The sequence below is a fragment of the Python bivittatus genome, unplaced genomic scaffold (genome assembly GCF_059951505.1).
Source record: "Python bivittatus isolate LINGU-HERP-01145 unplaced genomic scaffold, Pbiv_v1 ctg000370_np1212, whole genome shotgun sequence".
NCBI lineage: Eukaryota > Metazoa > Chordata > Lepidosauria > Squamata > Pythonidae > Python > Python bivittatus.
This window is the reverse complement of record NW_028277062.1, coordinates 3609016-3634825: the sequence shown is the minus strand read 5'-3', so window position 1 is coordinate 3634825 and position 25810 is coordinate 3609016. Positions and strand designations below refer to the sequence as shown.

The window sequence follows — 25810 nt, the reverse complement described above, 5'->3', positions numbered from 1 at the left end:
CCAGTGTAAACTCCTTGCAAGAGTATTGAATGGGCGCCTGCCCACAGCAGAACGGGGTGGGGGGAGGCCCTGGAGCTTCTTGTTGGGGGAACAGGCTGCAGACCCCTGGGCCATCAGGGATGGGAAGGAGCAGCGATGGGTCTCTCGGCGTGGGCAAAGAAAAATTCGCCAGCTCACTTGCCCGCTACATGTTCTGGATTGATGGAAGGGAGAGCACAGGCTGGCTCTGACAGAAGAGACCCTCTGAGGAAGTGGGGGGCAGAGACTGGGGAGGGGGAATTTGCTGCAGGCCAGACTTTGGCCCGCTGGCTTCAATTGTGCCCCCACCCTCCTTGGCCAGCCAGGCGCCATTCGCAACGTGCCAGTTGTGCCCTTTGTACTTCAAGGTCCTCCAGGGTCTTCCTCGGCCTGCTGGCCCACCGCCCGCCTGTTTGACACGGTATCGGCTCTCCTCCTCCGGCCCTCTGCAGGCCTGTCCAGCTGTGTCAGCGCCGGCCACTGGCCGAGGCCCAGCCCCCTTCCTTTTCAGTGGGTCACGTGAGTCTCCGTCTCTGCCGGCCAGGCCCGAGCGTGGCTGGCCAGAGACTCCCGGGACCCCCCACGCAGGGGAGCGTCTGTGCCCGAGGCCTCTTCAGCCCCAGCCTTGGGCACGGGGAGTGCGAGGGCGGGCCCCGCAGGCGGAGGGCAGGAGGCGAGGCGAGGCGGGAGGGAGGGTTCCTTCTGCCGCTGCCCACGAAGGGGACGGGGCGGGGGGCTGTTGTGGGGCAAGGGGGTCTTTCGGGCAGGCCGCCACTGGCGAGGGGCTGACCAGGAGGAGTCTTGCCTGGCGAGACTTGCCACCTGCTCCGCAACAGGAGGGGCTCGGAAGGGCGCTGGGGTTGTAAGTGCCCCCACGGGGGCGTCTGGGCCTCGCAGGCTGAGCTCTGCGAACCGCGTCCACTGGCGGGCCAGATCTCGGACCCTGGCCGGGGGCGCTCACGCCCTCTCAGGGACTCCGAAATGCTTGCTGCCTCACGCCTGCGCGGAGCCGCTCGGCGAAGGTTGACTAACCCCTGCGGTTGGCTGGCTCCGAGGGGTTAGCAAACGTTAAACCTAACGAGCCTAATGCATAATGGGCCTCCGGGGAACAAGCTGCGTGAAGGCGTGGCCAGAAAGCGAAGCCCCGCCCGCCTCCCCCTCGCTGCCGGGGCCAGCGGCCGGCCAATGGGGAAGGGGCTAGTGATGTCATGACGCCTTGCCAGAACCCTCCTGAGCAAGGGCTCCTGGGATATTAGCCTCCTCCTGGGGAAAAGGGGCGGAGCTCCTTCGGGAGGAGGCGGGCGCTGCGCTGCGCTGCGCTGCGCTGCGCTGCGCTGCGCTGCGCTGCCTTCGGGGCTGCCCGGGTGAAGCGTCGCTGAGAAGGGGACTAACCCGAGATTAACGGGACCATGTTTCCCTCCACCTATTTCTTGGCTTGCTCGACCCACCGAGTCCCGCCCGGCGAGCCAGCCCACCACGCGCGGCTGACCTCTGACGGGGGCTCGGGTGTCCTGCGACCTCAGCCGTTGGGGGCGCGGACTGGGCGACACGCCTCGGGGGCTGCCGTCCGGGCGGCGGCTGCCTGACGAGGGGCGCCGGCCCCGCTCCCCCGAGCCCCGCGAGGCGCAGCCGCGCAGGAGCAGAGCCAGCCTCGGGCCGCCTGCGCCCCGGGCGTCGCCTGCGGCTCAGCGCGCCCCTTGGCCGGGGGGCCGGATTCACCCGGGGGGATGTGGGACACAAGCGGAACCGCCGCAGGAGAAGTCGGCTTGCGTCCGGCGGCGCATCTGCGCGAGGTGCTGCGCGCTAAACTACCCGAAGGCGCCAAGCCGCGCGCAGCCCGGCACGTTGTGGGCATGGGGCTGCTGGGGCGGGCGGAGGGGCAGGGCGGGGGGGACAGCCAAGGGGCGTGTGTGTGGCCCGCGGAGGCGCCTGCAGGAAGGGGGTGGTGCGCGCCGGGCCCCTTTCCGAGGCTGCCAGGGGCTCCGCCGGGTCCAGCCCGCCGCCGTCGGGCGCAGGAGAAGCGCCTGGGGTTCCTTCGCCGGCAAAAGCGGAGAAGCGCGTCCCTCCAGCCGAGCGCAGAAGAGCCCGCGCCGTCCGGCGCGCTCCGATCTGCCGGGTCCGAGGGCGGCTCCCTTCCGGCGTCGCGCTTCGCGGGGAGATCCGGCAGCGGTTGGGTCGCAGCCGCCGTGGCCCGCGTCCGGCAGGCGCAGGGCAGCGCCGCCGCCGCCGCCGCCCCCCTTCGCGCCGCGCTTGGAGGCGGCAGGGAGACCGGCGGCCGGGCCCGGGGGGCGCGCGCCGACGTGGAGCTGCGCGGGGGCCGCGGCGGCGAACTTCAGGGGCTCCGTTCCGACTCTCGCGGCGGTTGGGTGCGCTTGCTCCGTCCTGCCCGAACCGCGCAAGAGAAAGCAGTTTGGCGCTGGAGGCTGCGGGCAGGCGAGCCGGGCCGGGGCTGCAAGGGCGCTTCCGCGCTTGGGAAGGGTGGGAGGCGGCAGCCAGGGAGGGGACGCCTGGGGGCCGTGCCCAGTTATTCTGAAGAGCTGCGACTGGGGAGGGGTCCAGAGTAAGCAGTTTTGAGGATACCTGGGGGGGATCTCAAATGCGGGGGCATTTCCCTAAGCCACAGCGCTCCAAGGAAGGCAGTTGGGCCTTCCCTGCGGGGCTGTAAACAACCCCCGCCCCTGCCTCAAGGGAAGAGTCACGGGGCTGAGAGGGGCTGCCAGAAAGATGGGAAAGAGGGGTCCACAATGGGACCCGCCTGGTGCGGCTGAGACCCGGGGCCAGAGGGTCAGGGGAAACCCAGAGTTGGCCTGGGGATCTCCCTGCCCCTGGGCTGCAGCTGGCAGGAGGAGTGTGCCCACTTCCGGAGGACAAAGCCATCGGTGCAGCTGCTGGTCAGGTCAGATGGCAACAGACGCTCTCCCTGTGCCCGAGGAGCGTGTTCCTGGGGGACCTGAGGGAAGGGGGCTGCTGTGCTCAGGCTCTGCTGCTTCATGGGGGGGCAGAGGGGCCCAGCTTCCAATCTGTTCCTTTCCCCCATCTTGGGAAGGGCCCTAAAGAGCCCTTTGGGAGCCTGGCGAGAAGCCAGCGGGGCCCAAGTGTAGCTAACGCTAATTAAAACGTAGGTAAGGTCACGCTACCAGCAGGGCGTTATATTTTTCAACCGCTCCATCTTCGAAAGCAGCCCAGGACAGTCTAAAAAAAGGAAAATTAATCTCCAGTAAAAATAATTGCATTCAAAAAATTAATCAAACCATCTCTTCTAGAGGAGTAAATATACAACAAAACGTGTGCGTCAACCAGTGTTGTTTCTCCTTTCACCAGAGCGATCCGGGGGCTGCTCTGTGTTTCTCCAGCTCCTGTGGGAACTCTGTTTCTGTACCACTGCAAACTCGCCCAGGTAGGTAATGACTCATGCTTTCCTGGGGGCAAAGTTGGGGAGTGAGTGAGTGTGTGAGAAAAAGCAGGCTGGCTTATGGGTGGCTTGATTTCTTGACTGGGTGCTGTCGCTTCCCCCAAGGGATCCTGGTCTTGCAGAAGGAGGGTCCCAGCCCTCCCTGGATGCTGCCCTGGCTCCGCTAGTTGGCCTGGGAGGGGCATGCAGCAAGGGACCCCCCCCAGCATGCTGAGCCCTCCTTCCTGCACGGAGTGCCCCCCTCCCACCGCCACCTTGCCCTCGAGAGTGCTCCCCCCTCCCCCCCTCCAGACAAGTTGCTCTTTGCAGCAAACGGGGGGACTCCCAGCGGGCTCCGTCAGCTGCCTTCCTGCGGCTCTTCTGCAGGGCTTGCACAAATGTTTGATGACTCAGACCCTCGGCATGAACTTTGGGGCACGGGAGAGAAGGAGGAGGAGGAGGACCCCGATGCAGCAGGAGAGCCCTCGGCCCAGGCGAAGGGCCCAAATCTGGCAGGAAGGGAGCTGGAGTGGCGGAGTTTGGGAGCTGGTGAGTGGGCGCAGGGCGGAACGGGGGTCTGTGGCCCGGAAGCGCTCTGGGGCAGGGACTAGGTTGCTCCAGGGTGGAGTTCATGGCCAGCACCGATCAAGGGGAGGACCCTCGAGAGGGTGGGAGGATGCCAGGGGAAAGCAGGGCGCTTAGACCATAATTGGGAGCTTTGGCATGCCAGGGGTGCTTCCGGAGGCGTGGCCCCAGTGACTGCACTGGACATAGTGGGAAAGGGAGTCCTGCCACGCAGAGGGCAAGGCTCAGGAATTGCCATCCTCTCTGCCAGGGTGCTTGGGGTTGTTGACGGGGTCCTTGTTTTGGGAAGGAGTGAAGGGGGATCCCCACGCAAGCTGCCTTGAGCTCCTGGAGAAACATCAGGTTGCCAGTTTGAATGCTGGGGCTTACGATCCCCGCACGCAGCTTGGGAAAGGTGGTGCCCCGTGAAGCTGTAACTGTCTGCTTGCCTTGTTAGGGCCTGGAAGTCACAGTGGCCCCCCGGTGAGGTGGCCCTGGGGAGCAGAAGCCCTGCCACGGGGAGAGGGCCCCTCCTCCGGCACCTGGACCACAGAAGCCATTTGCTTGCGGATTTGGCCGGGCCCAGAGGTATCCTCCAGGGGAGCTGTGCTGGGGGGTGTGGGGCGGAAGGAGGGGTCCCCTGCACCCCGGGTTCTCAGTGGGCAGCCCTGAGAAGGGGAAGGCCCTCTGCTCGTGGGCTGATTGCTTCATATAGCTGCCGGTTGGTGGGCTGTGCTGAAGCATTCTGCATTTGTTCCTGTATGTTGCCTCCTCCATTGGGGGGGTGCATGGGGGGTGCGAGAGAGAGAGAGAGAGAGAGAGAGAGCCCTCTGGAGCTCCTTGGCTTGAAGGCCTGCGTGGCTTCTGGCCCCCAACCACCAGATTCTCAGAGGCTCTTGAGCTGCAGAAAACTGGGCCCAGCCCCTTCTGGCCAGCCTCCCACTGCAGTCCCAAGCCTGTGGGGCCGACCAGAACCCCCCCGGCCTGACCAGGGCCTGGTTGGTGCTTCAGGCCTCCCGGGGCTCCTCCCGGACACTCTGCCACCCGTCCTTCCAGTCCTTCTACTCCGCCGTCTCTGGCTACAGCCACTGCTCCCAGCCCCCTCCTCCGGGAGCTCCAGCATCCTCCTTGGCACCCGAACCCAAGACAGGTGAGCACAAGACAGGTAAGCGGCAGGGTGGGAGGGGGAGGGACTCTGGGGACGGGCAGCTGTCCGGCAGCTCCAGACCTGAGGAAGCTACGGGGGTCCTCCTGGTGTGACGGAGGCGGGGATTTGGCCTGGTGGGAGCGGGGCACAGCTTGCAGCGGCCTTGCCCATCCCTTGAGCCCCAGGACGGGTGGTTCTGTTGACACGTGCTGGGGTGGGTGGCTGGGGGAGGCCAGGGAAGAGCAGCTGACCTGTGGAGATCCCTTTCTCCAGATCGGTTCTCTGTGAAACAAATGATTTGGGCCTTCAGTAGGGGAGGCGTGGGGGACTTTCTTCTGCTGGGAGGGGCAGGGGCAGGACGGGGATCCCAGGGCGTTTTCCTCCTGCCCATCTGAGGCACAGTTTTTCAAACTGGGAGACTTTAAGAGGTGTGGACTTCAACACCCAGAATTCCCCAGCCAGCATGTCGAAGTCCACACCTCTTAAAGTCACCCAGTTTGAAAAACCCTGCTCTAAGGTGTTCTCCCCCTGCCCCCCGTTTTCTTGCCAGGCCCCCTGCCCTTCCTGGACTGCAGCAGCTTCTTCTACACAGACCCCGCCATGCCCCCTGGACTTCGGATCTACAACTGGCTGTCCTGCTCCTCTCTGGAAGTAAGTCCCACGTTACCTGGCCTGGAGGGTGGCACCAAAGGGGGCCAAGGAAGACACTGACTGTATGGGAATATTGGTGGTGGGTGGGGAGGGGCGCCCCTGAGGCTCTGGGGCAGGGGGAGCAGCGCCTGCCACTCTGGGGTGCTCCATGCCCACTCCGGCGCAGAATGCCCGACTCCCGATGAGCCTGCCTGCCGTGAAGGAAGGTCTGCGGGTGCCACCATTCCCTCCGGGTGCCTCTTCCCTGCTTTCTCCCTCTCTCACTCTCGCCCAGGTGCTCCACTGCCTGCAGCTCGACACCCCGGCCCCCATCATGGCCCTCCGTGAGATTCCTCCTGCTCCTGGCCCTTCCACCAGGAGACGGTGGCTCTCCGGCCAGGAGCTAAAGGCCGTCTCTGCACTGCTGGAGCTGCCAGCAGCACAAAGCCCTCCCCGTGCCCACAGCAGGGCTGAGCAGGGGGACCCTTGAGAGCCTCCGGGGCCGCCTTGCCTGTGCTCAGCCCTGTGCCAGTCCCAGCCTTGGTGGCGGCAAGGGGGTGCCCATTAACCTCCAGGCCCCAGAAGCGCCCTCCGAGGTGGCCAGAACGGCACTTGCTGGTTTTGGCAAGAGATTTAAGCCAGATGAGGCTGAGATGAAACTCTAAAGACCCGGGAGGGCTTCCGCCTGCCCTTGCTAGAAGGGATGGGGCTAAAGGGACACACACACACACACACACACACACACACACCCGTGCTGTCCTGTTCTGTAGTCTTTGATTTTATCCAGAGGTCCCAGCCCTCATCTCGGCCTTTGCAGCCGGAATAAAGTTCTGTTCAGCCACATCCCTCCAGCTCTTTGCCTCCTCCCGGGAGGACCAGGCAGGCCGAGGAGCATGGGCAAGCCTCCTCCCTGCCAGGGGCCAGGCCCAGTTGCAGCCGCTCTGGTCCACCCATTCTCAGCTTTGTGGGGCCCTTCCCCCCACTTCCTCCCCAGCCCTATCCCCCTTGGCCCCACCGCAAATTCAGGAGCGTTTTAACCCTTAGGAAGCCCCACAAGTGCCTGGGAATTGGGGCGTGGAGCCCCAGGGGTTAATTCCCAGGAGGGAGGGGCAGCCCGTCTGTCTGCCTCCCCTGCCCCCTAGCAGCCCCCCTGCTGCTCCAAAGTCCCCCGCAAGAGCGGTTCCCCCCTTAAAGCCGCAAGTTCCCCAAGTGAGGGAGGGGGACGGGAGCCTCCTTGCAAACCCACATTGCGCTGCCTTCCACGAACAGGCTCCTCCCTTTTGCCCCCAAGCACTCAGGGCCCCCATCACTGACCCCTCACTTGCCGGAGCACGCCCGTGATGCTGGGGCTGTGTCCCCTCCCAAAGCGGCTGGCTGCCCAGCCGTTTGAGTGTGCTGGGGGGCGTGGCGGAGGCGAGCAAGGCCGCAGGATCCAGCCCCCTTTGGCCGGGGTGGGGGGAGGAAACGCCACGGGCCAACAGTGCCTGAGGGGCTCTTTATTCCAGCTTGCCCCAAGATTATGTCCCTCTGCGGCTCCTCCGCCGCCTCTCCAACCGGTGCAGGTGGCGCCAGGTTTTCTCCATCACGGCGTCCAACAGGTGCAGCGCTTCCATCAAGGCAGCTTCTTCCGGATCTCCTCGCCGGGATGACGCCTCTGCCCTTCCTCGCTTCTGAGGAAGAAGAGGGGCTGTGGCTGAGGAAGGGCGCCATGGGCCTACGGGTGCTTGGGTCACTCGCTTCCCTGCCCTCTGGAGCTGCCCCCCCCCCCGAGATCTATACAGCCCTTGCTTTGCCTGCCCCCAAGTGCTCCTTAAAACTGATTCCCCCCCTCCGGTTTCAGTGAGGATTTTGGAGGCAGGACCCCTCTGGGATGGGCAAGTGTAATGCAGAAATGTGTTCCTCTTGTTCCATCAGGCGATTTATATGCTGCTCTTCACTTTGTAAAGGCAGCCAGGGTTGTTTTGGGGTGGGGCAGCCCAGAAATTTGACAGACAGACAGACAGACAGACAGATAAATGAAAATGGAGGTGGGAGAAGGCCACGAGGCAGCAAGTTCCGCCAGCCTGCCCTGCTCCGAAAGTGGCATGGCCGAGAGCAAGGCCACCCCTCGTGCCAAGGATGCAGCTTCCAAGGAGAGGGGCGGACACTTTGTGGAGCCCTTTAGGGTGTCCCACCCGCTCAAGGTTGCTCAGGCCTCCTTTCCCCCATTTCGAGGGTGCAGGGGCTCCTCCAGCCCCCTGGGGGTCTTGCTGCATGACAGGCACAGGCAATGGAAGGCTGTGGCTGGGGGCCTGGGCCCGGGCCCTGGTCTGATCTCCCCACACAGGACGTCCAGGCCCGGACAATGCCGGTGTGGAGTTCTGGGCTGGCCAATGGGTGCCACGGGGCAGAGGGCATGCTGCCCTTGTTCTCCCCGCCATTGGGCCTCACCTGCTGGGCTCGAAGAAATTGTTGGAGGAACAGACCAATGGAGGAGACAGCGATCACCACCAACATGCTGATGACCACCCAGTAGCTGTACCAGAGCAGCGCCTGGGCGTTGAGGGTAAAGCCCGCGGGCGTCTGGGAGCCGTCGAGAGTCTTCCCAAAGGGGGCCTCCAGACCCCCATAGTACCAGCCGGGTCGCTGCGACCAGCCGAGGTGCCACAGAGTGCAGTTCATCAGGAGCCCCACGGCCCACCCTGCCACCCGCCCCATTGGTGTCTGCTCACAGAGCCTCGGGCGGCTGTTCCAAGCCGCGTTCCAGAACCCCGTGGCCTGGTTGCCGGGCAACGAGGGAGGCGGCCCCTCCGTCTAATGGGGTTCCTTGCGCTCTGCGCGTGGCACAAGACCGTGTTGCTACTTAGGCCAGTGCGTTCATAGAAGAGCCGGGCGTGCAGACACAGCGAGACGTCGGGGAGGCCAAAGGGCATTTGTGGAGAGCAGCCGGCTGGCTGGGCTCCAGATTCACGTGGGCTGTGAACCCATCAGCGGCTCTACCGCCCATGGCTTTAAAAAGCATGATTTAACATCCTGTGGCTGGCTTCACCTGTTCCCACTAAGCCTTTTGTTGCTTGACACCCCCCAGCCACCCCGGTTTGTAAGCCTTAGTCTGTGGCTTCAGCATAAAGCAAATGTGAGCTTTGCTGTTGTTCCTGGAATCACCTGGTGAACTTTGTCTCGGGAATTGCAGGCTCCAGACATCCCCCTGCCCCGTCTCTGAGTGAGTTTTATGGTTGCAAAAGGGGTGGGGTGGGGTGGGGAGGGGAGGGGAGGGGAGCAGATCAGGCTCCCCCCGAGGGAGAAAAGGGGCATTTCCTCCATGATTGAGGGGAGCCCAGCTGAAGCTCCGTTGCCCAGAGGAGCAAACGCCAGGGCCAGCCCAACTCTGCTCCGAGGCTGTTTGTGGGCACTTATTCCACCATCCTGGGTTCTGCGGCTCTTGCAAACTTGTGCCCTGGGGCAGAGGCGGAGCAGCCTGCCTTCTCTCCCCACTCCAGGGAGAGGGTGCCGTGGGGGTGCAATAGACCACGCATACGGCCCTTGACGGGGGAGTTGGGGCTGCCCTGTCTAGAGGCTCTGAGCCCAAGCCTGGCACAGAAAGGCAGGGGCGCTGAGTGCCATAATAGGCCACGGTGGTCCTGGCGGAGCCAGAAGAGGCCCACACCACATGAGTGCCAAAGGCAGCTGCCCTCAGCAGGCTCGGTGGTGCAAGGCCTACCCAGCCCTTCCCTGAAGGGGACAGATCCCCAGGCCTTGGAAGACACGGGAACCTCTTTGCAGGAAGACTGTAGACGCCTCCCTGAAAGCATTCGGCCCCTCCATCTTTGGGAGCAAATGCTCAGGTCCCCCCCAGGGCCATCGGGAGCATTTTGTGGGTGTGCCTTGGCTGCCAGAGCACAGCTGCCGTGCCCATTGGGGTAGCAGGCCATTGCCTCTCCAGAGCTATCTTGCCTGCACCCCCCCCCCCAAATCATCATGCCCATCAGAAATCCACAGATCTTGTCGCAGGTCATTTGCCCTGGTCCCCCGCCAGTCCTCAAAGGGGGAAGGGTGCCACTGGCCAGATCTTGCCCCCAAGCAGCTCTTCACCTTCTTGCCCCGGGAGCTGCATCAGAGCGCAAGGGCTGTCAGCCCCTTCGTTTGCCTCCTGGGTGCCCCTCCCTGATTCTGCTTTGGGTTCTCGATGTTTTTCAGCCCCCATCCCAGCACTGTATGCCTTCCTGGCTCATCAGGCCTGGAATTGGGGGGGGGGGCTCAGGGTCTGCTGAGCTGTTCCCTTCTTTCTACCCCTGGCTCCCCCCATCTGAAGGTAATGCTCCTGGAATCTTCCCTCCCCAGTACAGATGTGCACACTCACATGTGTGCAGCTCCGGCTTCTGCAATTAGTCCCTCATAATGTACAGCCATCAGCTGACCGCACAACTTGCTCCAGCACTCTTTGCAAAGCGAAGGAGCTCCCTGTTTGGGGGAGGGCCACAGTGGGATTTTAAAGTCTTGCAAGCGTTCCAGGCGGATTTTGCGCTCCGGCAAGGCCCTGAGCAGCGCAGAAGCTCTAGGTCCAAGCTGAGCCCAGCTGCTTGTCTGGTGGGCTCCCAGTGGTCAAGGAGGGTTTGCACAGAGGGACGCCGAGGCCCTTTTATCCAGTTTGTGGGGCAGTGGGGGAAACCTCAAGACTCCAAAGTAAAACAGCCTTTTTCCTCCATACTTAAAAACTTCTTTATTTCCAAAGGCCAGAGAGTGGGCACAGAATGAAGAATGGTTCCTCTGGCCAGCCCAGGACAATGGGGGTCTGTGCAAGGGGGGCCCTGCATCCACCAAATACCCCCAGTGGCAGCTGGTGGGGCCAGGCCTGTGCAAAATGCAGCAGCAGCAGCAAAAGAGGGAGGGAGCCCCCGGCCTTGCAGGGGAAGGCTGGGGGGAGGATGAACGCAGGCACTCGACTCAGCTGGGGGGCGAGGTTACAAGTCCAAGGGCCACGGGGGTCCCACAGCATGAGGCTATGGCTACTTTCAGATGCTCATAGAAGTTAATCCGTTCCTTTCCGTCATTCCGGGCAAGGGTTTTGGGGTTGTCGCCCTTTTGCCATACGTATACCCCAAAGCACAGGGCCAGAACTACCCCCCTCCCTCCCCCCCCCAGCTCATCTTTGGTATACATGAGGCACAGGAACAGCATCGTCGGAGTCTTCTGCGGGGAAGGGGCAGAAGCGCCTCCCCAAAGCACTTAGCATCTGCATACGGCCTGGGACCCGCAGGGTGGGGGGCGGCAGATGGAAATGGCAAATGGAAACAGAAAAAAGACAGTTCCAGCCCAGGAGGGGGACGGAGAAGAGGCGATCTGGTGCCAAACTACCACGGAGCTCCCAGAAGGTCAGAGGTCTAGAAGAAGAAGAACCAAAGGTGAGTGGGCTCAGATGGAGACCCTCCCACCCAGGAAGATTGGAATTACCGGCACGGACCCCTGGAGACCCTCCCCCAATTGTGGAAATGCGGAGGTGGACAAGACCCGGGGGGGGCCAGGCAGAGCGAGCCGGGCCCTGGAGAGGCACCCCCACCGAAACGCACACCGCTCCTGAGAGCAAAGGATGGCTGGCCGGTGGAGAAAAGTGGAAACCCCATGGGGTCTCCTCTCATCCTTTCTCTCCCCCCACCTTGGTGCCCCAATAATATAAATCGGGACACATCCAGAGCACTCCATCAAGCGCCCACAATTGGCCGGTTGCGGCTGCATAAGGAAAGAAAAGAGGGCCTGGCCCCCACCTGCCCCACAGAAGCAGCTCCCGCCCCCTCTGAAAGCACAGGGGCCACAGGAAAACACTGGAAGCGTGCCCTTGGGCGGCGTCCGTTTCAGGTGCCTGTTGCTGGCCACAGACTTCCCCGCCTGGCCCGACTCAGAACAGCCAGAAGGGCAGTCTTGGAACTGGTTTTTCCCTAAAAGCGAAAACAGGCTGTCCAGAATTCCTGAGAACCGAGTAAACCTGCCAAAGTGACGTGGGGAGGAGGAGACCCAGCCCCAGCTTCGCCCACCAACAGTCCCCTTGGCAAAAAAACCAGCAGTCCCCAAGGTGGCCAGGCGAGCTGAGACCCCTGGGGGAAAACGCCCTGCCGTGGGGGCTCAGCAAAAGAGAAGAGGTCTTGCTGCAGCTCAGCCCCCAATTTGGAAGCAGGTCGCAGGCTGCAAGGGGAGGAAGAGCACCTGGCTGGGAGGGGCATGCCAGAGGCTTGCCAACGGAGGCCTGGGCGCAAGGAGGAACGAGAGCCACCATGCCCATGCTCCTCCTTTCCAGCCAGAGGCTGAGCGGAGAGCAAGCAGCTGGGTCTCCTCAACTGCTGACCTGTGGGGGGGGCTCAGTGCCCAAAGCCCAGGGCAGCACGGAGGGTATTCAGTGAACGCAGCCTGCTGTCCACAAGGCCCAGCAATGTGCCACCGCTCAGCCATGGCAGCCCAAGCCAGCTCCGCGGGCTCCCTTACCTGGAGGCCCTTTGGGGCTTGCCTCCAACCCCTGGAGCTCCCCCAGGCGGTGGAAGTCAATGCTGGCATAGGCGTGGGGGGCTCCCGGCTGGCAGGGGCTGGCAGATGGGCGCAAAGCGAGGGCGAGGTCCGGAGCAGCCTCCCTGGCCAGGTCGAGGGCAATGTAGTTCAGGCCGCTCTCCCTCAGGGCCTCGTCTGGCGGGACAGCATTCCTTTCAGCCTCGCAGCGGCAGCTCGCTTTTTCTTGCGGGCCAGCTTGGGGGCCAGGCCCCGGCTCCACCAAGCTATCAGGTGCTGCCGCCTGGCTGGAGTCCACTGGCATTGCTTGGAGCGCCACGTTGACATAGTCAGCTCCAGAGTGGTACGCAACGGTGGTGGAGCTCCCAGGCAGGTCGGCAAACAGGCTGAGGGGATAGCGAGAGGCGGCCGTGGCGTCTTCCAGGCTCTCCGAGCTGGTGGACGAGGAGCAGGAGAGGCGCCGGGGGCCAGCGGTGCGCCAGGGGGGCGTGGGGCCGTGCTTGTAGGAGTGTGGCAGGGAGAAGAATGGAGCGTGGCCCGGGAGGGGCAGCAACAGGCCATACTCGGGTGGGACGTCAGGGGCAACCTGTCCGGCTGGGGACATGTTCACGTACTCGCCCGCCAGAGACTTGCTCTCCCTGCCCCCTGCAGCCCACTGGCCCATCCCATCCAGCGAACAGCTCCTGCTGGGGGACATCAGCATGTAGCCCCCACTTTCCCGGGGGGGAGAGACACTGCCGGGGGTCATTGGGACGTAGTCTTGGTCCTCGGCACCTGTGGCCACGCCCGGCAGCATCGCCATGTACCCGGGGTCAGTGCCGTGAAGGTTGAGCCCTTCTGGGTAGCTTGCTGAAACCGTGGGGGGCTTGGCCCCCTGCCTCCGACACAGCAGACCAGGGGGGCCTTTGCTCAGGACCAGTGGGGGCAGAGATGCCCGCTTGCTGGCCACGCCTCCCGACGGCCACTTGAGCAGGCAGGGCCCATCAGGGGAGGCCTGCTGGCCCATGCTGATGTAGTCCAGCTCCCCGTCCACCACCATGGAGCTCAGGGGGTCGGGTGTGCCGGGAGGCCGCAGCTCCCCCGGGCTGGAGCCACCTTCGTCAGATGACACGGCGCTGTAGTCGCTCAAGGAGTCTGGCTTCCGGGCTCCTGGCTCCTGCCCCGAGGCTGTGGGGCGCCGGCCCAAAGAGGGCGTCCCCTCAGGGCGACTCCTCCACGGGAAGGCCCCTTGGCCAGGGGACGGGTTGCTCCGGTGCTGCTGGTGCAGGGGCACCGAGATGGGCGTGGAAGCCAGCGTCTGGCTGCGGCTGCGGCCCCGGAACTCCTCGCTGAGGGCCTTCATGGCCTCCAGGATGGTCTCGTGCATGTTCTGGGCCACCACCAGGTCCTCCACCTGCATCCAGAGCTCCCCGGGCCCCGTGGTGGCTGAGCGGCCCACCTCCATAAAGAAGTAGTTCTCCGAGTGGCCGCAGCGGCGGATGCTGAGCAGCTGCAGGACCACGGCTGCCTCGTCCGAGTTCAGCTTCACGAGGTTGACCGTCTTCTCAGTCAGGCACAGGAGGTAGACCCCGGCCAGGTTCCTGGTGTGCCCCAAACCTCTGGGGCGGAGGCTGACCTGCCACACTTCTTTGAAGGCTGGGCCGGACCAGGCAGCCCCACAGTCCCCCTCCAGGGGTGCTGTTCCTACGAGGGAGGAAGGGGCTTTTGACACAAGGACAAGATGCAGCCCGAGGTTGGGGGACATCGGGGGGCGGGGGCTAAGAAAGGGGAGAAGAGCACCTACGTCTTCCCCATGGGAAATGACGCTCCTGGCCAACCCACGGGGACCCAGCCTCCCTCCCCGTGGCTGCACAAGAAAGCATGGGGACATGGAGACCCAGGCAGGATCTGGCCCTCGATCCGAGCTGAGCTGAAGCAGGCTGCCCGCCTTGTCTGGGGGAAGAGAGAAGCGGCGCCCAGGGGGGCGTAAAGGTCAGGCAAGAGGAGGCCCGGCTCCCCCCAGCAGGCCATCCCTTCCCATCACCTGGGGGGGTGTTGCCAGGGAGACGCCAGGGCTGGAATTCCGAGGAGGGGGACGCTGCCTGGCGATGGACAGAGCAAATGTGGCCTCGGTGGTGGCCAAAGACTTCCGGGAACCAGCAGGGCAGAGGAGAGCTGTAACGAGGCCCCCGGCTGGCCCTGGGGGAAAGGGTCAGCCGGATCATCTCCCCCCATCTGGGAGTGGCCAGGAGGCTCTCCCACCAACCAACTCAGCCCTGTTCCTCCCCCAGGAATGGAACATTCTGTACGGAGCTCTACCTGTGAGCTCCGCCTCTCTGCACATGTACAGTGTGCGCACACACACAGCATGCCAGCAAGAGGGCCGGGGTGGAGGTGGTGTGGATGGCTGCCGGCCAGGGAACCAAGTGGAAGCTGGAGCCAGCAAAGAGAGGCCTCCCAGCTCGGTCCCCAGCAGCAGCCCATCCTCCCTGGAGCAAAGTCCAGGGCCTGCCCGCACCTCCCTGCAGCCTGCCTGCCACTGGCAGCCAAGAGCCCTGGTCCTCTTCCAAGCTTGGTCACAGAAGCTGTGCCAGTTCCTCCACGGGGCACCCCAAGCCTTGGTGACGGAGCACAGCAGGGACTCAGGCACAGAGCCAAGACACCCAAAGTTCGGGAAGAGACCTTTGCTCTCCTGCCTCCTGGTGCTGAGCAGGCCTGCGCTCCACGAAGGCTTCCCCAGAGGTCGCTGCGCAGAGACCGTGGCCTGGTCCCTGACCCCACCACCCACTGCACTGGCCCGTTCCGGGAGGGGGTATTTAACAGAAGTTCCCAAATCCCAGCCATCTGATTCTGCTGTGTTAAACTCCTCCACGGATGGGCCCAGGAAGGCTTTGAAGTCTCCAAAGGTCTGGGACCCCTGAGGGCCTCTCTCCCAGCGCTACCAACCAGATGCCCCAGTGCACTCAGGGGTGGTCCAGGGGTGGTGGGACTGCCGGGATGCTCCCCTGAATTAGAAGCACATCTGGAGCGCCCAGGATGGGGAAATCAGACTGGCGCTCTAGAGGCAGCTGGAATGGGTTTGCTCCAGCCAAACGCTGAGGCCAGCTGGGCATCTGAACAAGCTCTCCTGGCAAGGAACTGCTGGGAGTGAGGTCCAGGAAAGCCCGGAGCGGTGGGAGCTGGGAAGGCATATCAGTAGCACAACAGCCCCGCTCTGCCACCCTGGATAAACTCCAGCCACACTGCAGCCACACGGTACCCAGTGGGAGGCTCCCGGCAGCAGCAGGCAGTTCCTCAGGGCCCCCCCAAGGGCCACAGTCTGGGAACGATGCAGCAGACAAGCCAGACCCTTGCAGCAGAGTCCGCAAAGGAGGAACATGCTGACTCCAGCGCCAGCTCTAGGTGCAGGGAGTTTCACTGGGCACGCCAGGTGGGTATCAGCATCCCCTGCCTCTCCCAGGGGGGAAGATTGCCATCTCTTGCTTGCTTCTTCAGAACAGCATCCCCAAACTCGGAGCCCGGCTGGCACTAAGCCTGAATCTCAAGTTTGGCTTAAGTCGGAGGCTCAACCCCAGTGCCCCTAGTCCTGAATTAGCATGGCTAAAGCTGGGCTAGAGGGGAATGATGGGGGCTGCAGCCCACAGCCTCCCTCCTGAAGGCCTTTTTGTCTCTTCCGCAGACTGCCAGGCCCTCCCTGGCGGCAACCTACCATCGGCTGCCCCCCGACTCCCGACTCACTTTTGCCGTGCAGCTCCACCAAGGCCGTGTACCAGACCTGCTGCTGTTCAGCGTTCTCCGCAGCCACGCCAAAGGTGCCCTCGCGCCCACAGAGGACAATCAGGTGCTGGTGCCGGGCATCTGCACGCTTGTTGATGGTAAGCATTCCCCCAAGGAGGAGAGTCTTCTTGGGACGCGAGCAAAGGCCCCCAGCCTGGAATTTCTTCTCGTTCTCATAGTACTCGAGTCGGGAGGGCCCCCGCGCCCCACCGCAGCGCAGCACGAAGTAGCGACGGCGGTTGGACTTCTGCTTGCGCAAATACCCACACAGGCGGACGTCAGCAAAGAGGAGGGCGTCATTTCCAGGGTCCATCCTGTGAGAGCCAAGCCGGTGGGTCAACTCAGGGGAGCAGCCCCTCTTCCGCTGCCCAGCAATTCCGCAGCGCAGCGCAGTGCAGAGCAGAAGGACCTGCCCTTGCTGGCACACGGGAAAGGGTCCCTCTGCCCCAGAAACTCACCCCGAGGGCCAGCTGTGGCTGCCCCAAGCACCAAGGGAAGGGGTCTCGCCTCCTCTGCAAGCGGACAAGCGGAAGAGCAAACAAATCCCGCGCTCAGAGAGTCACTTCATGGCTGCTGACGCAGAAGAGGCCCCTTCTCAGTCCACTGGCCGGTGAGAGACCCTCGGCCGGCCTCAGGCAGAAGAGCCAAAGGGTGCTCTCACAAGCTATGCCGGGCAGCTTGCTTGAGAAAGACCACTTTTATCATCCTCTCCGTTTCCTTCCACTCGCCTCACCTTCGTAATCCAACAGCACGAATCTCAGGTGCCCGCAGCCGCCGGTCGCACCAATTTCTTTCTCTTCGTCCTTACATTTGCAACACTTTTGTTCCAGTGCCAGAGGATTACTCCAGTTTCTGTTTCCAGAGAACAAAAGCTTTGCCAGCAGTTCCTTCAACTCAAGCAGCTTGCACAAAAAAAAGAAGGCCCGCGGAGGGTATTTGCCAGAGGGCCCGGGCCTCGCTTGCGATCCTTTTGCAGGGCCCAGGCTGTGTCCCTTGTTTGCAGCGAAATGGGAGACAAAGTCTCCTTCTTTTGCAAGAAGTTTGATTTTAATAAAAGTCACATGCAGAGAGAAGAAAAAAAGGCAGAAAAATAAATATCAGTCCTGCCAGGTTTTTCCATGTGGTCGTGTGCAGTTTATAAACTTAGCAGCCATTAAACAAAACGCTCCTGTGTTCTGCTCCAGGCGTCAATTTTCCTACAGAAGCTGCGCCGAACGCAATTTCAGGTTTTCAAAATGCGGCCTTACTGATGAAAAAGGGCAGAAGGAAAACAAGGTCAGGTGTGACATTTGGCCAAACCTCGCGGTGCATTTCACGGAAGTCGTTAGCCGAACAGAGCGAAAGCGGAGCCTTGTCGCTAGCGGCGGCTTCGGAAGTTCGCCTCGTCCCCAGCGGCACACGGAGAGGGCGCCTGCCAGCCGACGGCTTGCGGGCAAAATGTCAGCGCCCGGCTGCGGGTTGCTTGGCAAAAGCCACCAACTCGCATCCCTCTCAAGAGGCCACCGAGACATGTAACTGCGCCCCGGTCGCTCTCAAGCACCCCTTCTCCGGAGGGGAAAACGGCTCAGCCGCCCTCTAGCGTTTTCACCCAGCGACGACAGACGGGGAAGGTGCGAGCCCCTTAAAGGGACCTTCGGGCCAGTCGGGCAAGAGGGGCCGGGCCGGGCCGGGCCGGGCCGAGCCGCGCCGCGCCAAATCCAACCCGAGGAGCTCCTGACCGCTTCAGTGGCAGTGAAAGTGGCCACGGAGGGGGAAACCGCAGCAGAGGCGCCCCGAAACTGCCGAAAGAGCCCGGCACCGCGGGCGAAGCAGGGCTCTCCTGGCAGATTTCGGCAGGCGAGGCAGAAAGGGCCAGGCGGCGGCGGCGGCGGCGGCGGCGGCGCTTGGCTTGGCCCCCAAGACCGCGGGGCGGCGGGGAGGAGAGCAGCCGCGGGGGACCCCCGCCCCCACTCACGGGTCGCCTGCCCCGCCGGGGAAATTTCCGCGGGACTCGCCAAGGCGGCGAAGCGCAGGGCAGAACTTGGAGCCTCTCGCCTCGTGCCAAGCGCCACCGCCGCCGCCGCCGCCGCGCGAAGCCCCGGGCCCCGAGCCCCTCCCCCGCAGGGCGACTGACCGGGCCAGGCGCTCGGCTGCACGAGGCCCGGGGCCCCGCAGCCCTCCGCCTCCGCTCGCTCCGGCCGTCCAGGTAAGCTCGCGCGCCGCCCCGGCTGGGCTCGGCTGGGTTCCGCGCCCCTGCGCAGCTCGCTCCTCCTCGCGCCTTCAGCACCGGAGGGGCCCCGGGCACGCGGGGACTGCGGGAGGCGGAGAGCTGAGCAGGCGCTGCCGACACGCCCCTGCTCCCCTCGGGCCCGACTTTATACACAGCGCTGCCGCAGCCCGGGCGGGCCGCCGCCGCCGCCGCGGTCCTAGCGCCCACGCGCTGGCGCCCTAACCCGGACGCGAGTGGGCGCCGCGAGCCAGCGCGCGCTCCCTGCCCTGCGCGCACCGCGGCAGCCCGGCTGCAGTCCAGGGGCGGGGGGCGGGGGGCGCTAGGTAGTGCCGGCCCGACCAGCGAGGCCAACCCCGCATCATGGCTTGGCGCGTTGTGTGAACCCACCTGGGCCCGCGCTTGACCTGCAGCCCGTCGCTCGCTCGCCCGCTCTCTCCCGAGCTGGGACCGGCGGCGAGTAACCCGGGCGGTCGGGTACACCAGGCTCAGGAGGGCGGACTGGGCCGGGCGCGTCCTGGAGACCCGGGTTTTCCAGGCACCAGGCCAGTTCTCACGCCTTCCTGCCCGAAGGAGCCCGAGTCCTTCCCAAGGCCCTCTGGAACCCGCGCGAACCCTTTCTCGGGACCGGAGCCTGGCAGTCCCGAGACTGGATGGCAAGTCCGCCCGGCGGCCTTGGATCAGGTGCCAACCTGTCCCGAGGACCCTCCTGGGACCCTCGGCCTGGCCTTGGAGCTGCGCACGGAACTCGCGGCCACGCGACTCGGCACGGGTGGTCCCGCCCGCGGGATTTGAGTTACTTCGGGTTCTGGGCCCTCCGGTCCGGAGACGTAGGGCGGTTTGCAGCAAACCGTGCTGAGCAAGGGAGGTCTGAACGCATTAAGCAGCAGCCAGAGACAACGACGCCCCGCGCCTCCCTCCCCGGGGCCGGATCGTCCCCATGCAGCCCCCGGCGGCTCCCTTCTTTCCCGGGGTCCAGAAACCGGCTCGGACCGCCGGCGCCCGGGACCGTTCTTTTACGAGGGCGCCCGCCGGGTAAACGGGAGGGCTGGAAAAGGACGGTCTGGCTTTTGCGAGGCATCGGCTGCTTTCGCATAATTCAGGCCGGTGTTTTGTACTCCCCGGTCTACGATTCTGCCCCGAGAGAGGCTTTTCTTTCCCGTGCTGGGGTTAGCGAGGGGCAAGCAGGCAGCACCAGCCCGGCTGCGTGGGCGTGTGGACGTGGCGTGGCAGGCAGGGTCGCGCTTGGGCGTTGCCGGCGCCAGCCAATCAACGGCCGGCTCCGGTTCTCCGGCCAGCTGAAGCCACGGCCTGGCCAATCAGGAGGCCCCCCCGCTTCCGCCTCGGTGCCCCTCGCCGGGCCGGGGCTGCTGAGGGCGAGGCGCGGGCAGAGCCTTCCCACGGAGCAGCTCGCGGGAGACCCTCTGCCCTTTCCTCTGCCTCCCCGCTCCCCGTCCGGGGCAGGGAGTTTAGAGGCGGGCCGCGGAAGCTTTCGGGTGGGCTCGGTCAAGGGGCGCGGCCGCCTGGGCGCGGCGCTCCGATTAGATGCGCCCTTCTGGGCGTGCAGGCCGGTCCGGGGCCACCGGAGGCGCGACTTCGGTACTTGGTTTGTCGTGGGAGCCTCCCCGAGTGTCGTCCGCCGCAACCCCCAGATTCTCCTTCCGCCCGTGGGGCGAGGCCTCTGAGAGTTACTGCTTCCTTGATGTACAGAACAACCACCCCGCGGGGCAGGCTGGGCCGAGAGGGGGACTGGCCCAGCGTCACCCGGGGAGCTTCCATGCCTGGGGTGGCCTGCCCCGAGTCTCCCCACTTGTCACCCACCCCCATTCTCCAAGACGGGCCAACCAGCCGTGGTAGGAGCGGAAGCTGCTGCCAGCAGTGAGGACGAAGGAGCAGGCCAGTTCAGCCGGCAAGGTCGCCGCAGCAAATCGTTGAATGTCCAGGTCGGAAGGGACCTAGAGATCACCTGGCCCAGGGCAGGAACCTGCTGCTAACCACATTGCTCTCCTGCCTGCTTCAGCACCTCCCAAGGCAGCCAGACCTATCGTTAAATAACTCGGGGAATTTCTTCCTGGGGCCCAAGGCAAAATCTACTTCCATGAACTGTATTTTTTGGTGTTCTCTCTTGGAGCTACGGTGAACGGTTCGGCCATGACGCCCATCAGATTCTCAAAGGCCGGCTGGGGAATTCTGGGAATTGAAGTCCACACATCTTAACGTTGCTGAGGTTGAGAAACACCGCATGGATGGATATTTGGTCGATACAAGTGTTCAGTGTATCCATCTGATACGTAGTTCCGGCCATATTTTGTCATTTTCTGTAGTAGAATCTCATGGGAGTCTTCATTTAATGCTTTGTTGAAATCAAGGTATACTACATCTGCTGCATTCCCACGGTCAGCTAAATCAGTCACTCTAACAAAGAAGGAGAGGAAGTTGAGACCGTCATGGTTTCTTCTTGAGAACCCCCCTCACTCCTGCCAGGCAACGTGTTCTTTTCTAAATGCCACAATCCAAGCGCGCGCACTCCCTGGTATGAGGAAGAGCTCGGACAGGTTGAAATGGTTTCCCTGTGTGTTGCAGAAGGTTGGGCTACGCCAGCGATGGCAAACCTTTTGGGCTCGGCGCGTCAACAATACGGAAAATGCCTAACTTGACTCTGCTGGCATGTCACCCCCCCCCACCCACAAAGGAAAAACAATTCTTTACATATTCATTTATTTTAAAAAATACAGTCCAATCGTGTGGTGCTTTGTATTATATAAAGAAATCTCAAATAATTACAAAAATGAAATATGAGTAAAACAAACTCAATGTATTGTCGAAGGCTTTCACGGCCGGCATACGATGGCTGGTGTGCGTCTTCCGGGCTGTGTGGCCGTGGTCTTGAAGTCTTGTTTCCTAACGTTTCGCCAGCACCTGTGACCGGCATCTTCAGAGTGCAGGAGCACAGACAGGAGCAGTTCTCTCTGTGCCCAGAACTGCTCCTGTCTGTGCTCCTGCTCTCCGAAGATGCCAGTCACAGGTGCTGGCGAAACGTTAGGAAACAAGACTTCAAGACCACGGCCACACAGCCCGGAAGACCCACACCAGCCAAAACAAACTCAGTTTCGTTAGTAACTCAAACAGGGAAAAGAGTTGTCGGGTGTGGTGAATGCTGGCGTGTTGCCCAAACATTGTGGCGTGTCACCTTTGACCCACGTGTCACAGATTCGCCATCACTGGACTAGGTGATCGTTCCAACTCTAAAAATCTGATTCCTGATCAAGCTGACCAGTCCGTTGTTGTTGCTGTTATTTAAACTTGTATGCCACCCAACTCCCAAGGACTTTGGATGGCTCACAACAATCAAAGAAATAACAATAAAATCAATTAGAGATGGCAAGGGCGAGGAAGTGGAGGGCCTCGCTCAGCCTTGCCAGAGGCCTCAGAAAAGAGCCAGGTCTTCATGGGGGCCAGCTGGATCTTGGGGGGGGGGAGCCTTGTTCCAGAGGGCAGGCATTGTGATAGAGAAGGTGCGCTTCGGAGGTCCCAATCAATGCCATTGTTAATCGAAGGAACCCGGAGTGTGCCAACCCTGGTAAAGCCTGTCCTGACCTCCTGAGGGAAGAGGCACATTCGTTCATGGAGGCCAAGGTTCCGGATCCTCACCGTGCCGCGCCCCTTGATCTGCACGCCTCCTGCCCTTCCTGTGTGAGGGTCGGATCCTGGGCAGAGCGCAACTGCTAGCCGGGCTTTTCGAGGCTTGGCATGACTTGGGACCAGACTGTTCGGGAGACAAACTCTGGCTTTGCGTTTCCACACTGACCCAAGGGTAACTCCCAGAATCGTGGCTTACGAATTAGGTACAAGGCCACACAGGCAGGGGACCGCACAGTTACCCTGGGGGCTGCGCTTGCGCCACGGGCCAAGCCCTGGCATCCTCTGCTCTCCCTCGCCCCGCCCAAGAGGTTGCTGTTGCTCGGTGGGGAGCCTTTTTCAAACGTTTCACCAGGTCTCACTGTGTAGTTTGAGTGTGTGGTTGCTGTTAGACACCCGGAACCCTCTTTCTAGCAGTAGCGTGGGATGGGACTGTTTTTGTTTACTTCAAAAGCGGCTCTCCCAGCCCCAGCTCACCCCACCCAAAGTGGGGCTTCTCTGTGTTATCTTTCGGTGCCTGGTGGAGCATCTTTTTCATATCTCGGGATGCCTTCCGTGAAAGAGAGACGTCTTTTGGAAAGCGTGTTGACTGAGGGAGGAGATCAGCTTTGAGAGAGAGAGGCCTTTAAAGACTTTGGCCCCGGAGTCCCAACACTGGGGAAAAGCAGGAAGGGTGAGCCCCCCAGGAGCATTGGACCCACATCAGGGGGGTAATGGTGTGCGGGAATGACCCTGGGAGACCGGGCAACGAGACGCAACCGCGGGAAGAGTCAGAGAAAAGGCAGCTGAGCCTGCAGCAGGAATGTGGGTGGGGCAAGCGGCTCAGAAGAGACCCTCCCTGGTTGTGGGGCTGTAAAGGGACGGCGGGGGGGAGATTTGTACTTTCAGACTTGCAAGTTTCTGTTAATGTAACCTTACAATAAAGTAGAATTAGCTCATCTGGTCGTGTTTCCTGTCTGGCCTACCTCGTAAGGCTGACATCAACCTGCGGGCTCAGCTGCCTTTTATCTGACTGTTCCCTTGGTTGCATCTTGTCGGCCTCTCTCCTGAGGTCATCCCCAGATACCGTTACGGGGGGCAGGGGACCCTTCCCCAGGCAATCAGCTGCTTTGAAAGTCTGGGGGTCCCTTTGGGGCACCTTACCTGCTGCCTTGTTCTCTGCCCTGTTTCCCAGTCGGGGAGCCCAGTTCCAGCCCCGTCTCAGCCTCAAGGCTGGCCTGACCCTGGTCCGAGCGAGGCCTCCCCTGCTCTCCCGTCAGCCACAGCCTGAAAGTTGGGGGGCAGGCTAGGAAGCTCTTGGGGGGCAGGAGCCTGGGCACCCCCGCTTTGGGAGCCAGCCTTCGGCAGGGTGTGCAGGACACCTTCTGCCAAGAGCAGTTGAATGGCACTATTCTTCGTGTTGTTGCCGCTGGCAGAAATCAGGAGGTCGGACTGCCTGGGAATGATGGGGGGGAGAGTCCAGCCAGCCTGCAAGGAGGAGGAGCGGTGTTTCCAAGGCAGCCACGGATGCCATGCGTGGTTGGGAGTTGGCAAAGAGCACCGTTGCCAGATGCCCCCATAGAGGAGTGCAGCAGGGTGCCCTGCACATGCCCTCTTCTTTTCTGGAAGGAATATTAAATCCCCATGCAAGGCCAGTGACTGGTAGCTCTGAAATTCCCCGTTTTCCCCAAGTCATGCTGATGCCACCGCTGCGGTTGTGGTCAAGAAAATTGCTTGCCCTGCTGCCAGAGGAAAGGGAAGAGGACCCGCCCTTTCGATTTGGCAAATGAGGGAAACGTTGAGGGGAGATCGCAGGCTCCCCGTGGGCGGAGGGTCCCAGGAGTAAAACCTTGCCCATCTGCAGGTGGGGGGGATGGGGTGGGAGGGGCAGGCAGCCCCCCTTCACGAGCCACCAAGATTAAGGAAGGACAGGCAAAGGGCAGAAAAGTGTATTTACAGCAAACAGTGGTCCCCGATAAGGAAGGCCTCTCTGCCCTGGGTCTGCCCCCTCCCAGCCCGATCAGCCTTGAAAGATTTGCCTGGCCCCCCACCCCCACTCAGCCCAGCTTCTGCCAACTGAACCCACAGAGCTCCCAGCTGACTCATGCTGGGCACATTGACTGGAAGCGGAGTTCAGAAAATCATTCTTTGCTTGCCGGGGGGGTGGGGTGGGGACAAGGGATTCGGCCCCGCTCCCACCCCAGTGCTCCTTTGGTGGAGGGGGGTTTCATGCCTGCCCCCTCTATGAAGGGTGAAAAGGGGCTGTGGGCTCTTGGAGGACCCACACGCTCCTCCCATTGACAAAAGCACTTTAGTATCCATGCTCTGCAATGGGTGCCCTCCGCGATGTAGGGCCGGGCCCCTTGCCAGGAGGCCAGAGAGGCTGCAAGACCCCTGGCTGGGGAAAGGGAGGCCGCGACCCACCGAGGAGGGGGAGGGGGAGGGGGAGGGGGAGGGGAGCTGCGGAAGAACCTCTTCCCTTCAACTTGGCTAGAGAAATCCATTAAAACAGCTCAATGAAACCCAGGTCCGGCCAGCTCCTTGGGCAACATGGCTTGTAGCATGAAGCGTGGCCTGCCAGGCCTCTTGGAGGAGCAGCACAGGTGCAGCTGCGCTTCCCTCGGCCATGGGGCAGGTGGGGGACTGGGGTCTCTCCTTCGTGGGCCAGCCTAAATTAAGAAGCAGCGTTGCTCAAGCCGCGCGGCTCTGATCATGGTCGTCGTCACAGGCCAGAGGGCCAAGGCCGCCACAAGGCAGAGGGTGGCCCTGGGCTCAGCTGGCTCAGAAGACAAGCGGGCATCCCCCGAGGTCCTCCTGGCGCAGCAGACGCAAACCGCTGACCGGGGGGCAGTTGCTGCTTCCTTGGGGCGTTTGCTCGGCTGCTATGGGGCTGCCCCATTTGGCCCTGGGTCTGGAGCAGCTCCAGTGTGCTTTGTGGGCACTGTGTACACAAAATGCTAAGCCTCCTTTGACTGATTGGCTTCATTGAATAAATCACAGCCACACAGCTCGCTAAGCTATAAATCATGGTTAACAAGCCATAGTTCTGTTAAGCACCGCAGGTGGCGCACATGCAGTGCCAAATGGGGTGCGATGTGGACATAGCCACAAGCTTTATAAAGCCTGGTTAAGTGCAAGCCAGTTTCCTTCGTGGGGTTCTGATCAGGGGGGGAACTGATTCCCCTTGAGATGCCCACTCCTGCATGGAGCTGCTGGTCTCCCCAGAGGCCAGCGGGCACAGCCTCCCTGGGCGCCCCCCGAGGAGCCCACCCTCCTCCCTGCCCCACCCCAGCAGCCTCAGAAAACTCCCTCCAAAGGCGTGGGGTGGTGTTTTGAGTCCCAGCCCTGCCCTGCCCTGTTTACTAAACCTGGCCAGCTGCCGGCTGGCGCCCCAGTGTTTGTGGGCAAACACTCAGCCGTGGTTGGGGCACGTGGCAAAACTGCCCCAGTTACAGTCAGCAGGGGGGCCGAGCCAGGTGGACCTCCGGGCTCTCCGGCCGTGGATGGCCTGGCCTCGTCTCCCAGGCTTGCCCTGCAGGAAGGGTTGGGGAACGGCCCAGATGCCAGGCCAGGCGGGGGGGAGGTTTCGCAGACCTTAGAATTGCCCCATTCAGATGCCAAGGCCACTGAGCAGATCTGACCCCTCTCTTTGCCCTGCTCTCCACCCCTTGAGACCCTGCCCATAGCAGGGGTTGAAGGTCGCCTGCAGAGTATTCAGGTAGACTGCTTCTCAGCCAAGCAGCTCCACGTGCCTCTCTGTCACATGACTAACAGCTGGGCTCCCCTGGGAATCCGACTAATTTGAAAGCACCGAAGCTGGTGGCCTTGCCGTCGACGAACAGGTGAGGAGCTCGGCCTTTCTGGACGACCAATCCCAGCATTCCTCACCGCCACCTGCCTGGGATGGGGCTGCTGGGGGCCCAAGTCTGACAACTGTCAAGGGCCACCAGCAGGAGACAGGGAAGATCATCGCGTCATTGTGCATGAGTGGGGGGGGGTTTTAATTAGG

General features: G+C 62.5%; 2 protein-coding genes across 6 annotated transcripts; one reads left to right on the top strand and one right to left on the bottom strand.

Annotated features, from left to right (window-relative positions):
- The first annotated feature begins 785 nt into the window (after positions 1-785).
- Positions 786-8991, top strand: SAP25 (Sin3A associated protein 25). 4 transcript variants are annotated; one of them, XM_088142159.1, is made up of 7 exons: positions 786-1811; positions 3340-3415; positions 3797-3958; positions 4431-4561; positions 4985-5123; positions 5671-5771; positions 7256-8991. In XM_088142159.1, exons 1-7 carry the CDS (start codon positions 1746-1748, stop codon positions 7397-7399), a joined length of 819 nt encoding a protein of 272 aa, XP_087998285.1. In that variant the 5' UTR covers positions 786-1745; the 3' UTR covers positions 7400-8991. The 4 variants fall into 4 exon arrangements, with proteins under 4 accessions (XP_087998285.1, XP_087998284.1, XP_087998283.1 ...); XM_088142158.1 differs by having other exon boundaries at positions 4985-5138; XM_088142157.1 differs by having other exon boundaries at positions 6046-7396.
- Positions 8992-10467: 1476 nt separating this feature from the next.
- Positions 10468-18249, bottom strand: LOC103048511 (insulin receptor substrate 1-like). Of its 2 annotated transcripts, none has more exons than XM_088142085.1 (4): positions 18091-18249; positions 16436-17223; positions 15939-16291; positions 10468-13904 (listed from the first exon to the last, which is right to left on the bottom strand). In XM_088142085.1, exons 3-4 carry the CDS (start codon positions 16288-16290, stop codon positions 12163-12165), a joined length of 2094 nt encoding a protein of 697 aa, XP_087998211.1. In that variant the 5' UTR covers position 16291; positions 16436-17223; positions 18091-18249; the 3' UTR covers positions 10468-12162. The 2 variants fall into 2 exon arrangements, with proteins under 2 accessions (XP_087998211.1, XP_087998212.1); XM_088142086.1 differs by having other exon boundaries at positions 10468-11110; positions 12204-13904; positions 15939-17223; positions 18091-18247.
- Positions 18250-25810: the final 7561 nt, after the last annotated feature.

Bases quoted from the DNA above. Each gene is read 5' to 3' on its own strand.
- SAP25 (XM_088142156.1), top strand. From the start codon at position 1,746: ATGTGGGACACAAGCGGAACCGCCGCAGGAGAAGTCGGCTTGCGTCCG. The intron at 3,959-4,430 runs GTGAGTGGGCGC...TTGCCTTGTTAG, and splicing joins GTGGCGGAGTTTGGGAGCTG to GGCCTGGAAGTCACAGTGGC. The intron at 5,139-5,670 runs GTAAGCGGCAGG...TTTTCTTGCCAG, and splicing joins GACAGGTGAGCACAAGACAG to GCCCCCTGCCCTTCCTGGAC.
- LOC103048511 (XM_088142085.1), bottom strand. From the start codon at position 16,290: ATGGACCCTGGAAATGACGCCCTCCTCTTTGCTGACGTCCGCCTGTGT. The intron at 13,905-15,938 runs GTGAGTCGGGAG...CCTCCCTCGTAG, and splicing joins GGTGGAGCTGCACGGCAAAA to GAACAGCACCCCTGGAGGGG.